Source organism: Lycorma delicatula, chromosome 3 (assembly GCF_047948215.1).
Source record: "Lycorma delicatula isolate Av1 chromosome 3, ASM4794821v1, whole genome shotgun sequence".
Classification (NCBI taxonomy): domain Eukaryota; kingdom Metazoa; phylum Arthropoda; class Insecta; order Hemiptera; family Fulgoridae; genus Lycorma; species Lycorma delicatula.
Window position 1 is genome coordinate 192,788,423 of NC_134457.1, and position 13,242 is coordinate 192,801,664.

At 38.6% G+C, this 13,242-nt stretch overlaps 1 protein-coding gene across 1 annotated transcript in view; it reads left to right on the forward strand.

The window, feature by feature from the left end:
- LOC142321270 (lysosomal alpha-mannosidase-like) overlaps nt 1–13,242 on the forward strand; it is a 60,493-nt gene that overhangs the window by 6,599 nt on the left and 40,652 nt on the right. The window contains exon 2 of the mRNA XM_075359268.1: nt 12,547–12,649. Within this exon, the coding sequence (XP_075215383.1) occupies nt 12,547–12,649 (103 nt within the window). The remainder of the gene's footprint in view (nt 1–12,546; nt 12,650–13,242) is intronic.

Here is a 13,242-nt window from a genome sequence, read left to right on the forward strand (position 1 = left end):
AGTACGGGCAGCCGGAGACCCTTACGTTTTCCTGTCACGCTTTGTGCCTCTTGGCCGCTGCTGGAACGATTGATTGCAATACGAATCGTATGGCAAAAAACCACAAATTACTACCCTCGCTCTGATAAGAACGCAGAAGGACTAAAAGGCTCGGCCTTTTTTCTGTAACGGGGGCTAACGACCAGCAGTCGTTGCCACCTTTCAGCCCCGTTGAGGCGGACACACGTCGCAGAAAGCAATCTCCGTTCACTTCCGTAGAAAGCGAAAAGATAAGTCTTAAATTTCCCCGTGCTAAAGTGTTCGCAATCTCTCAATCGGTAAACTTGATACCACTGGAAGGTACACACTCGACCAGCAGTCAAAAACACCAAAAGCAGATATAAATACAGACCTCTGGACGCACTAAAGAAGACCAGAGATACAACCATCTACTTTAACATCTCGATTACCCCCCCCCCCCCCCCGAGGGGAGAAGATCCCACCTCGTAGCGTGTCCGGTCGCTACACCACCCCCTCCGTTCCTAGCCAGTAGTGGCTTTAACGGAGGACATCTTTTCGCTCTCAAACTGATTGCGCACCACAGCTTACAGTTCAGGCCCCGCAGAGATGCCACCGATGCAGAAGTCCCGAGAGACATCTGCATCAGTAAAGTTCACCCCGAGATAGTTTTACGTGTTTATGCCTTCAGAAAGAAGACAACGGACACCTGCAGCTACCAACGTCGCCCTCGGGAACTAAGCTAGAAGCCTAACCGCGGAATGAAGACCCCGCGCCTAGTCCTAACTATTAAAGAGCCAATTACTGAATGTCTCAGATACGTACTAACAGCCTCTATAACAAACTTTCCGACTAAAAGTTTCACACAGGGAAATTTAGACCTAGTTACCTTAAGAACCCCGCTTATTACTCAAAATGAGTTTCTATCTGACTCCGCTCCGGTCCGCCCGGGAGAGGAGAATAAACGCCTACTCCCGCACAGCTCCATCACGGAGTCCCGCGTGACATTCACCATCTTTCGCAAACCGCCGTCAAGACGCCCCTCCATACCACCGAAGGAGTACCCAGAGGCGCCCCGCCGACAGCATCGTTAGCTCATAAATGCCCCCGTCGGAGCGCGACCGCACCACCCGGGCAAGGATAACCATGCCCGTTGGCAGCGGCCGCAACTCCGCCGACAGCGTAATTCAATACAAGACACCAATTACATCTAACCGAGGCACGCTGCCTTAAGCGCCTATCTTCGGCCAGTCAACTGCCCAGGCGGTCCCTAGCCACCCAGGTTCCTATCACCTACTAAATCCCTTCGGCAGTCCTGCTCAGGGCGAGGAAGCGAAGGAAGCCAGCAACTATAGTCCACTTTCTACGAGTACTTCTTCTAGTCCTCCAGTTGACTCCTAGATCCAAAACAGAATTTACTCTCTCGAGTTCCCTAGTAACTCTGGTACGTTCAGCTTCGTACCGGGGACATATGTGTAGGACATGGTCCACGGTGTCATCGACCCTACAGTCCGGACAGAAGCCGGAATCAACCAACCTAAGCCTAGCCAATTTATCCCTAAAGGCACCATGTCCAGAGAGGAACTGTGTAGTGTGCCGATTTGGGGATACCCAGCTAACCGCTCGCAACTCTCTAACATTGGGGAATATACCATGCGTATAAAGACCTGTCAAAGAAGTATTCCACCTATCTTACCAAGAGTCGAAACCTTGGTCTTCGATCTCACGCATACGCCCAGAAGTAAGAAGGCTTCCCTTCTTTGCAACATACCGCTGGCTACGTTCCGTAGCCGAAATATCCACAGGTTTGATGCTCGCGATCACAGTTACTGCCTCTCGCGAGGCAGTCCTGTAACTACCGACAACCGCTATCAAAAGAAGATGCTGGGCTCGTAATAGAATGTCCCTATAACATTGGTACAATGAGCCAAGACGGGCAGCCATATCCCTCAATTTCGTCGACCAACCGTCTTATTGGGAGCCAGCTCCATCCCCCTTTCTCTGAGTCAGCCACTGACTGTCCTTATAGCTTCGTTGGCCAACTCTTCAACTTGGTCCTCTGAATTTGCAGCTACCAACAGGATCAAATCGTCGGTTTACGCGACCATCTTGAAGCCCCTCCGATAACTCCATGCGCAGAAGGACGTTGTATGCCACATTCCAAAGTATTGGCCTGAGAACTGAACCCTGTGGGATGCCACCGAACATATTAAAGTCTTCCCGCCCTTCCTCTGTATCCACCAGTAGGATTTGTTCGTGCAGATACGTGTTGATGACTGCCAACAAGTATCTGGTCACACCTTTTGCTCACAGCACCTCCAATACCACACACATGGAATGCTATTAAATGCATTCTGTATGTCCAGGAAAATTAACAGGAGAATTTGTCTCTTCCTTCTTGTTCCAGCAGCCTTGTTTGCAGCCCATCGCATCACGCAATTAATAGCATTAACAGTAGAGTACCCCTGGATGAAGCCATACTGATTGTCTGAGAAACCACTGGAGAGCTCTATCTCCTCCAGTATCCATCTAGCAATCATCTGTTCATACAGTTTTCTATTGAATGAATAAGATATATAGGTCTATAATTCTTATTTTTCTGAATCTGGTTTCCGGGTTAGAGACCAGGACTAACCTTGCAACTTTCGAGTTGTAGGAGAAGTCTCCCCTTCCAAGAGCCATGTTCAGCACCTCCAACAGAGTCCAGGGATGTCTCTCTGCCAGTCTTCTTATTACCGGCTCTGTCACCCCATCCGAACCTGGGCTTTTCTTTTTATTGATCTTTTTTGTCACCAACTGTAACTCCCCTAGAGATAACCTGTGAACCTCATCACTGAGAATCTCAGTCCACTCCTTTTCCACAACACAGAAAAGGGATAATATCTCTTTGTCTGCTCCCTAGACAAGCAGGGAAGCCATCTACCCAGCTTCATAGTCACTATCTGGAAGCCTTTACCCCAGGGGTCGAAGTCCAAGTCAGAAATTAATTTATTAAAAGCATCTGATTTTTCTTTTTTAATTGCAGTGCTTAGTTTCTTCCTAGGGGTTTTTTACTCTGCCTCAGCCAAGTCAATATCATTCAATCATCTACCCCTTAAGCTCTGTAGTACTCTTATGACCCCATATGTTTCTCTCCTCAGCCCAGCAATTTCATCAGACCACCAGTAGACTTGCTTTCTGTTAGACCTTATCACACTGGAATACTTCTGGCATTCTTCCTGCAGGAGCTTACTTAATCTTGCAGGTTCATGTAACCTTTTTTGTATTCTTAGAAATGACCCAGAGGATCCGTTGAGTTTGTCTCTCACTGGGTTTCCATCTTGTATGAGCCGTCGCACTTATAGGTTCATGATGTCCCATCTGGAACAGAACAGCCTTGTGATCGCTAATTGTCTTCCTCAAGTACCCTACAGTCCTCTACCCAGTTGTGTATTTTCACTGAGATCACGACTATAACTAGGACAGATCCATACATTCCCCTTTAAAGGTGGGTACTGCTGACTCACCAATGAATGACCACAAGGCCTGTGGTAGCTAACATCATTGCAAATTGAAAACCCCTTCTTGTGTCCCGGACGGAGTTCACCTAGTTCTAGGCTTTTGCAATTAAAATCCCCAGTCACGATAACCAGTTTTTTCTGTCTGCTGACATATTCCTCCAAGTCGTCAAGGAATTTATTAAAAACTGACTGTTCCCAGTTCGGGGAGGCGTATCCACCCACCACAACAAAGTGAGTGAGTTCAACCATGACGAAGTTATCACAAGAGGTGACTTGCTCCATAGCAAACCACCCCAAGACATTCATAATCGCCACATCTGAGTCTAGAAGTAGTCATGTTAAGATGTCAAGTGAACGTAGGAAACATTTTTGCAGTCAAACATGTTGTCTCACATTTAACACTATTAAGTTCATAGACAAAGAAAAAGTGGATTTTTTTTTTTTTTTTTTTTTTTTTTTTTTTTTTATGCTGCTTCTTATGAAAGCAATGGAACGTGCTTGTAGAGTGTAAAACTTTAGCTAGTCTACAGTAATTGACATCAGAAAAATTGGACATAAAGCAGAAGCTAGGTGTTCTCAAATTCAAATGCCAAAGAAAAACAATAAACTTATTATGAGGTCATAATAAATATGAAAAAGATAATTTATACAGGTGTTATTAGAAGAGAATTTTTTAAATATTTTGAATTCTATAAGGAAATACCTTCTATTCGAAAATTACACACTAGTAGGAAAACACTAAGGAAAATTATAAAATTTATAGGTTTTCAATTCAGGAAGTGTAAATACAATAGACTGATTTTGTGTGAACGATATGATGTAGTCATGAAACATGTATTTTTTTGTTAGGCATCTGGAAAAAATGCCATTTCTCTGTGTGTGTAACACACAGAGAAATGTGTGTGCACACACACACGCGCGCCCGCACGCGCGCGTGTGTGTGTGCAACATGGGTGGATTGTTGGGGAAAAGTGTTGGCAAAGCAACGATGTACCAGGTGTTTTTGTTAATAGAAGTGCTGGTGACTGTTTAATTGTGGCTTACAATTAAACAATTTTGGATGGGGCATGGGATTCATAGATGGGGCTTTTTTTGATGTATGACTCCAAAAACAGAAAATTATCATAAAGGGATGAACAATGAACATTTTTTGAATTATACTGAAAAGCAAGTTATGCCAGGACTACTGATAAATTGTATTTTAGTCATAGATAACGCACCTTACCATAATAAACAAAAAAATAAACCTCTGTCATCCAACTCATTGAAAAAAGATATTCAAGAATGGCACCAAAAAATAAAATTAATTATGACCCAGATCTAACTAAAAAAAAACTTTTAGAAATTGTTAACTATACTGACCGGAACCACAATATGAATTAGATGAAATACTGAATAGCAAAGGAATTATAGTGCTTAGATTTCCACCCTCCCAGATTTTAACCCAATTGAATTTATTTTGAATTTAGTTAAAAAAAAAAGACTGCATTATGTCCCACACGTCATTTACAGAACTGAGCTGTTACATTAGATGTAATTTTGTCAATTACTGTAGCAGATTGGAACAGATCAGTGTCAAAAGTTCAGGAGATAATGAATTCTTTTTGAAAAACGGATGCATTAATGGAAGATGCCATTGAAAGCATAATTATAAATATAGAGGTGGACAAGGATGAGATATCAGGTAATGAAGACAAATTGGAAATTAATTCCGGTGGAAGTGAAACTCAGTCAAGTTTAGAAATCAGGATTATTAGCCTATCACAGAAGATAGTTCTATGAAAACTGCAGATGAAATTGATTAAGGACTGTGTTAAGGTAGTATTGATCATTTAATTATTTAATAAATTAATATAAAAATATTATTTTATTTTTTATTCCGCAGCTATATCCAACTTATTGCAATTATGTAGGTCTATATGTACAAATATTACTGTCAGCTTTGAGTGTAATGCTGTAAACTATGACACTGTTTTAGTGAAAACGTTTACTTAATTAAATTATTATGATTCTTTGCAGGTTAAATTTATTTCATTTATGAATACAGTAACGTTAATTAATATTTTTAATTTTGTTATTACCATAATCAAAAAGAAATTACAGGCTCCAAAAAATACAGTAACCTATTTTAAACAGACAACATTTCTTATTTACAATGATCATGTCACTTTGTTCAGTAGGACTAAGCCCAGACTGTAATGTCATGTTGTATCTCCATCTCTGTCTATAACCAAACAAAATAGTAGTGCTGCAGTCCTCCTCAATTATGAACTTTGCCTTGTAGACTTGTACTATTATTATAAATACTATGCAGTCAAATTAGTAGTAAAGTTATTAATAAAGGTGTGTAGATTGAAGATGAATTAGTAGTAGTGCTAAGAGAAGATTTCAAAAATATTGTTGGTGTTGGGTGATGACAAGATTATACAATGGATTACAACCAGAAATATATGTCTGTTCATCAGTTGCCTAAACATATCATAAAGTTAAATAGTAGCAGACTATGTTTATATCGTATCATTTAATAATCTATGTAGTATTTTTCTTTTGGTAATATTTTTACAAATGAAACAGGGGTACAACAGTTGTTCATATTTGTGACCATCATTGAATAATAAACATCCCTTGGAAAGAATATCCACAATTGGTTGTCTGACTATTATTATACTTTCCAGATAACACGTGTTGAAGTGAACTAATCACAAACCATGTGTAGTCCTTCGCAGAATTAAAGACGAAGTCACTTTGTACATATTTTAAGACTTTGGCATTTTTACTTTGAAGATTTAAATGCAAAGCAAAAGTGACAATCTAAATTTATTCGTGATAATAACAATAAGGTGCAATACTTCAAAAAACTTGCATCCAAAATCAAGTGCAGTTGATGTCTAGAGGAAATAAGTATGGTTACAGAATGATTAAGCTTATGTAATATCAGATTTGTGGTCTTGTGACATTCATACAAAACTATGTTGAGATTTACACTTCATTTTTGTTGATTGTAACAAAACATCTCCACTTATATTATTGAAATTGAGAAAGTAAAGTTGATATAAGTCCTTTCTTTTGGTTTGTGAATGTTTTTCCAGTTTTCCCTCATTTTGAGAAATATGTGGTAATTTTAATAGTTACTATATGTGCTTTAATAATTAATTATTAGGCTAGTGAAAGGATTGCCAGCTTGGCTATCTGAATAACATAAGACTTGTTTTAGATCAGAAAATACAGTAGAAGTCTGAATCAAATCCCAACCAATGTTTTCTTTTTATGACAGCTTAGAAAATTTACCTATAACTTGCTTATTTCCCAATTTTCCTTCACAGTCAGCTTTTAGTGTTTGGTTTGAAGATCTCTATAATAATTTGAAATAGGAAGTGTGCCTCTTATCTTGGATAAATATAATTGATTGACTACTATACCTAATCCTATTCCATCCCAACTAATATTTTTTCTCATTCTTTGTGATACTTGATTGATTTAATAAAGTGTAGTCAGAATTCATCAATATTATTAGAAAAAAATAGCAAAAAAAGTTGTAATTCTTCTTATTCGTTGTAATTTTAGTTGTAATTCGTCTTATTTACCGGAAAACTTTCCCAGAATTCAAAAGGGTGAAAAACCAACTATTCTTAAACCAAATAAAACACCTGTTTGTCAGGAGAATTTCAGTCCAGTATCTTTTGTTAATTATGAATTGTTAGAGAGACTTTCTTATTAAAATAATAGTAGAATTATTCTTAATCCTTATAAGTAAGGATTTATGATAAATAATAGTATTACATTGATGCATTTTAGTAATACATTTATTTCACACTTCAGGTCATTTGAAGAAGTCAAATTTACTTGCCACACAGATGAATCAAATCAGTACTTACCTTATTTTTTGTTTTCTTTATTCCAATAGCACTTTCGTGGGATTCCACATCATAAGTTGTATATAAATTATATAAAATTACATATCAAACATAACAAGTGTAATATAGCATTGGCTGACCAGGTTACATGGTATATTTTTCTAAATTTTTTATTTTAAAATTTAATTTTAATTCATAATTGACATCATATTTAAATATATGTAGTTATTTTATTTAATTGACTTTGTGTTTTGTATATGTGATAGTAGTTTTAATGTTTTAATTTTTATTCTAAAAAAAAAACAAATAATATATAATGTCTATACAACTTATGATGCGGGATCCTGCGAAAATGCTATTGGAATTAATAAAATAGAAAAAATAAGGTAAGTGTTATTTCATTTACTTTGTAATTCTGTCTTGGGTTGTTTAAGTTGGTTTTTGATTATAAAAAATACAATATATTGGTACAGAGGAATATGGGTCTTATAAGTATTGACTTTAGAAAAATCATTATAAAACTATTTATATATATATATATATATCAACACAAGGTACAAATATATATCAACAACTACTATGTATCAGTATTACTACAATTACTATGTATCAACTGCTCAATTTCTTGAAGTTTAGAAACTGAGAACCATCCATCTTAATTTCATTATGGGAGATGTTATTTTTTTTTTAGTTCTGTTACATAAAATTAGATTTTAGGTAGGAATGCTGAAGTTAGAAGTGAGCATCTTTAATGACAAGTTATTTGTTTTGACAAGTTTTTATCAAAATGGCCCTCCGGGCATTTTGATTAGGAAAATAGTAATATATATTTTAAGGAAGGAGAAGACCTTACCAAGGATGGTCCTCCCCAATCCAAGTGACAATGCGAGACCAAGATCCAGATCGGTGTCTGTAAGGCGAGGAACCCCACCGGTCGCCGAGAGTAAAACCATTGTTGTACAAGCACAAGGGAAAACATATGCTGATCTATTAAAAACTATGAAAGAGAAAGTTAAAGTAGAGGAGGCTGGAGAAATTCTTTCTATAAGAAAGGGTAGAGATGAACAGCTAGAAGTTAGGGTAAGTGGAGTACAGAAGGCAGGGGAGTTTTCTGCAATGCTGAAGGATAGAGCAGGGGATCTTCAGGTCGATATACGTAACAAGGGAGACCGTAGAACAGTTGTACACATTAAGGACATGCTTGGAGATACTACGGAAGGTGAGCTAAAAAAGGCAATTGAGAAGGTGCGATATAATTCTACCTAGGAACGGGTGAGAGATTTCAAATAACATCTATGAGAGACGCATATGGTAGTACCAAAAATGCTACAGTAATTACTACTCAACGGAACGCAACAAAGTTAATAACAGCAAGACTGAGAGTAGGCTGGGTTTGCTGTAGGGCATATATCCGCATTGAAAATGAAAAATGTTACCGGTGCTGGAGCATGGGGCACGGCAGAATACAATGCAGGGGCCCTGACCGCACCAATTTATGTTTCAACTGTGGTAATACGGGGCATTTCATCAAAGACTGTAGGCAAGCAATGAAGTGTCTCAATTGCAGAAGTACAGAACACAGAACCGGAAGTATGAGTTGCAGTAAACATAATGATTAAAATATTATTAAGTAATAATAATAGAAGCCTACTATCAGGAGACCTGACGCTGGAAATAGCCACAAGTTACAATGTTGACTTTCTGGTGGCTACGGAGCCTAATGTGTATTCGGCTGCCAGAGGTCAATGGATACTCGACAGGAATGGGCCTGTGGTCATCAGAAGAATACTCGATAGAGTGGATTATAACTTGTACAGCAGAGAAGACGGAATAATAGCTATTGAATTAAGTGACACGATTATTGTGGGTACATACATCAGCCCCAATTGCACTATAGAGTTTTTTCAAAACCAGATATTTAACCTACAGCAGATCATGACCAGATTGCGGAAAAGAGTGGTAGTGCTTGGAGACTTTAATTGTAAAACTACTGTAGCGGGTGCCAATTCTACAAATGCTAGAGGTAGAATTCTCGAGGACTTGTTGGAGGTTACGGGTGCGTGCTGTATGAATGATGGGGCTCCTACATACAGCGCAAGAGGTCACCAATCAACAATAGACCTGGTAATTGTGGATAGTAGGTTTAGAGCAGATACCGTCAATTTTGCTGTCCTTACCAAAGAAACTGGTAGTGATCACAAGGCCATATTGGTTAACATCAGAGATTGTCCAAGGCGGGTAAGGCAGGATAATATTATCTCTAGATTAACGAATTTCCAGATACACCGGGTGTCAAATAATGCGGCAAATAAGATTAGGAACTGTGAAAACATAGAACCGGAGAAATTTCAAGAAATAATCAAAGAGGAAATTGCTAAAATACCGCAGTCCGGTAATAGATATCATCCGGTGTACTGGTGGACCAGAGAAATCGAAGACCAAAGGAAAATCATGCAGCGTCTCAAAAGAACTGCTCAGAGGTTGCGAGCAAGGAATAGTAACGATGAAGAAATTTGACGTGCTGCCCAAGACTATAGACAGGCCAGGAAAAAGCTCAACTTTCTCATTAAGCAATCTAAGAGAAATAAATGGCAAGAGCTCTGTAACGAACTTGACACTGACCCTTGAGGGAAAGCTTTTAAGATAATTACCAAAAGGCTAGGTAGACAGGTGCCAATGTTGAGTAAGGAGGAAGCGGAACGACAAGTTAGGATTCTTTTCCCTAGACCTGAAAATCTGAATAGGGAGACAATTGTTTGTGAAGGTGGCAGATTCTCAGAACAAGAGGTAATGGAGGCCATTAAAAAGTTGAAAAACCGGAAAAGTCCAGGGCCGGATGGCATACCTGCGGCCATCATCAAGACTATAGCCTCAAGAATAATACCCTGGGAAATTGTGGATCTGGCTAGTTATGGTCTACAAAACCATAATTTTCATGGCTGCTGGAAAGCAGCCAAGACGGTTTTTATACCCAAGGCGGGGGTAAATAATGGATATAGGCCGATTACTCTTATTAATAATATGGGAAAGGTGGTTGAGAGGCTGATAGAAGGCAGGCTTAGGGCAGAGCTTGAGGAAAAGGGCTGTCTACATCCACAACAATATGGATTCAGAAAAGGCCGATCTACCATAAATGCCTTAGAGAAAGTTAAAAATTGGGCTTTAAATAGCAGGAGCGGTACCTGGAGGACCAGGAAAATCCCCTAGTGATAATGCTGGACATTAGGAACGCGTTTGGATCAGTCCCCTGGTCATCTATAATTGATGCATTGCATGAGATGCGAATAAGCGAATATCTAATAAATCAAGTTAATCACTATCTACATCAAAGGTTTCTTGAGATCAAAACTTTGGACGGTAAGGCAGTTTTCCAGATGTTTGGTGGCGTTCCTCAAGGTTCTGTGCTGGGCCCAACCTTGTGGAACATTTTTTATGACGCAGTCTTCAGACTGAATTATCCTGAAGGAGTTACTGCAATTGGCTATGCTGATGACATAGCAATCCTCGTTGAGGATAGGGATGTAGATAACTTAGAACGCAAAGCCAATCTGGCATTAGGAATTATAGATGAATGGTTACAAAGAAGCCAACTACAGATAGCCCCAGGGAAGTCCAGTTGTATCGTCCTTTCCGGCAGAAGACCTATTAAAGGTATAAATTTGTATATCAGAGGAGAGCCAATTATACAAGTCAATGAGGCAAAATATCTGGGAGTCATACTCGATAAAAATTTGAGATTTAGCAGACACATCGATATGATATGTAGTAGGGTCACTCCAATGGTCAAAGCTCTGAGAGGACTCTTCCAGAACCATGGAACACCAAAAATAGAAACTAGGAAATTAATAACTGCTGCTACAACATCAATGATATTATACGCGGCCCCGGTTTGGGGACATACAATTAGTATTAAACGGAATAAAGGAAAATTGAGAAGTGCGCATAGACTTGCACTGTTGAGGGTGGCCGCTAGTTTCAGAACGGTGTCCTATGACGCGCTTTGCGTAATAACAGAGGTTCTACCAATAGACCTGCAGATTAAAAGCAGGATGCTTAGATATGAGGGACTACCACAAGACGAGATAGCGGATCAATTGGAGCAAGAATGGCAGTTGGAATGGTCACGCTCAAGAGTCGGGGATTGGACTAGAAGACTAATCCCTGATATAGGTAGGTGGTATGGAAATAGACGCGGAAACGTTGACACAGTTATGACATATATGTCATAACTATATGACACAGTTATTATCGGGCATGGATCTTTCGGGCAGTACCTAGCCAGAATTGGAAAAAGGGACACACCACAATGTGTTTATTGTGAAGAAACAGATAATGCGGAGCACACTATATTTGTATGTCCTAGATGGGCTGAAAACAGGAGGTTAATTATAACAAATCGATGAACACCGGATAATCTAATTAATTGGATGGTACAAAATCAAGAGAACTGGGACTGGTTCAGAAGGTTTGCTGTTGAGATCCTGAGAACTAAGGAAGAAGAGAGCGGTAGACTGTGATTAAGTTAAGTAGGGAAGGGTGGACAGTCTCTCCGTGGAGGGTCCGTATGCCCTGGTATGCAGGTTCCTGCGAAGGGGGAGAACTCCAGGGGAGATGGGAATAAAAGAAAAGACCGAGTCCCGGCCGGCAGTGTTTCTCCCTGCGGGCGTCTAGGCGCTTTGTGGGGTGGGTACCGTCGGTTAGGTTAGAGGCATAGGCGTAAAGACCGAGACTCGGTTCCCTGCGGAGGGGCTGGAGGATTGCATCGCCGGACCTTGGCCCTAACGCGGGGAATTAGAGGCAGGCAAAAAATAAAACAAAAGATCCAGACCGGGGGGGGGGCAACCTGCCATGCCGGATGTAAAGCCGGTGGGTGGGGGACGCCCCCTTTGAGTAGAAGGTCACTCTCCCCGACTGAGTATACTTAAATGGATATCCGGTCGGGGAGAGTAGGGAAAAAAAAAGAAAAAAAAGTTATTTCTTAATAAATGATATTATTCTTCTTTTTGATTTATATAAAGTAACCATATACTACTGCATAAGTAATGAATTTTGCTTATCAAAATAGTAAGTTCTATATTAAATAATTCCATATATTTAGTAATTTTCATTTTTGTTTTTTTACTTTGTAGTCTTTACATTTAAAACAACTCCATTTTAAAACTATTTTAAAGTTTATTATTGGTTTTATGTTTCAGACCTGTCCAGAAATAAAAAAGGAAATGTTGAATGTACATCTAGTTCCTCATTCTCATCTTGATTTAGGGTGGCTAAAAACAGTAAATGAATATTATTATGGATGTGAGTTACTTAAAAAAAGATCATTTTACATCAGTATTTACAATATTTGAAAATCTTTAATTCAGAACATGCTTATCTTATGTGGATAAATTAATTTTTGTAGGAAATGTTTTCAGAAACATATAAGCCTATATAACCAGTTCTTAACAAAACTGAACACAACTATAAAATCTTGTATTTTTATCATTAGTTATAATAATAATTCTCTTTATCATTTGTTGTTAACAGAAATAGATTTTATGCCACTTTTTTTATGATTATCTGGTTAACGAACTATTCTGAACCTGATGATTTGTTAGCATTCAGGTGTTTTTTCAATAAACTGGACATACCTTTAAAATTTTTTAACCTTTAAATTGCTTTTACTAAAATTATAATTATTTTATGAAAGAATAAAATAAGTAGAGAGAATCATTGAATGCATTAAACTGTACTACTGATATTTTCATTTTGCTAGCAATATCTTGTATGTATATATGATTTATCTTTCAGCAGCTTGTTTATATTTGTAAAGATCATTTAGTGTGCTAATGTATATTGTCAATAATTTCTGAAATTCTTTATTCAAACACTATATTTTATATGCTATAACT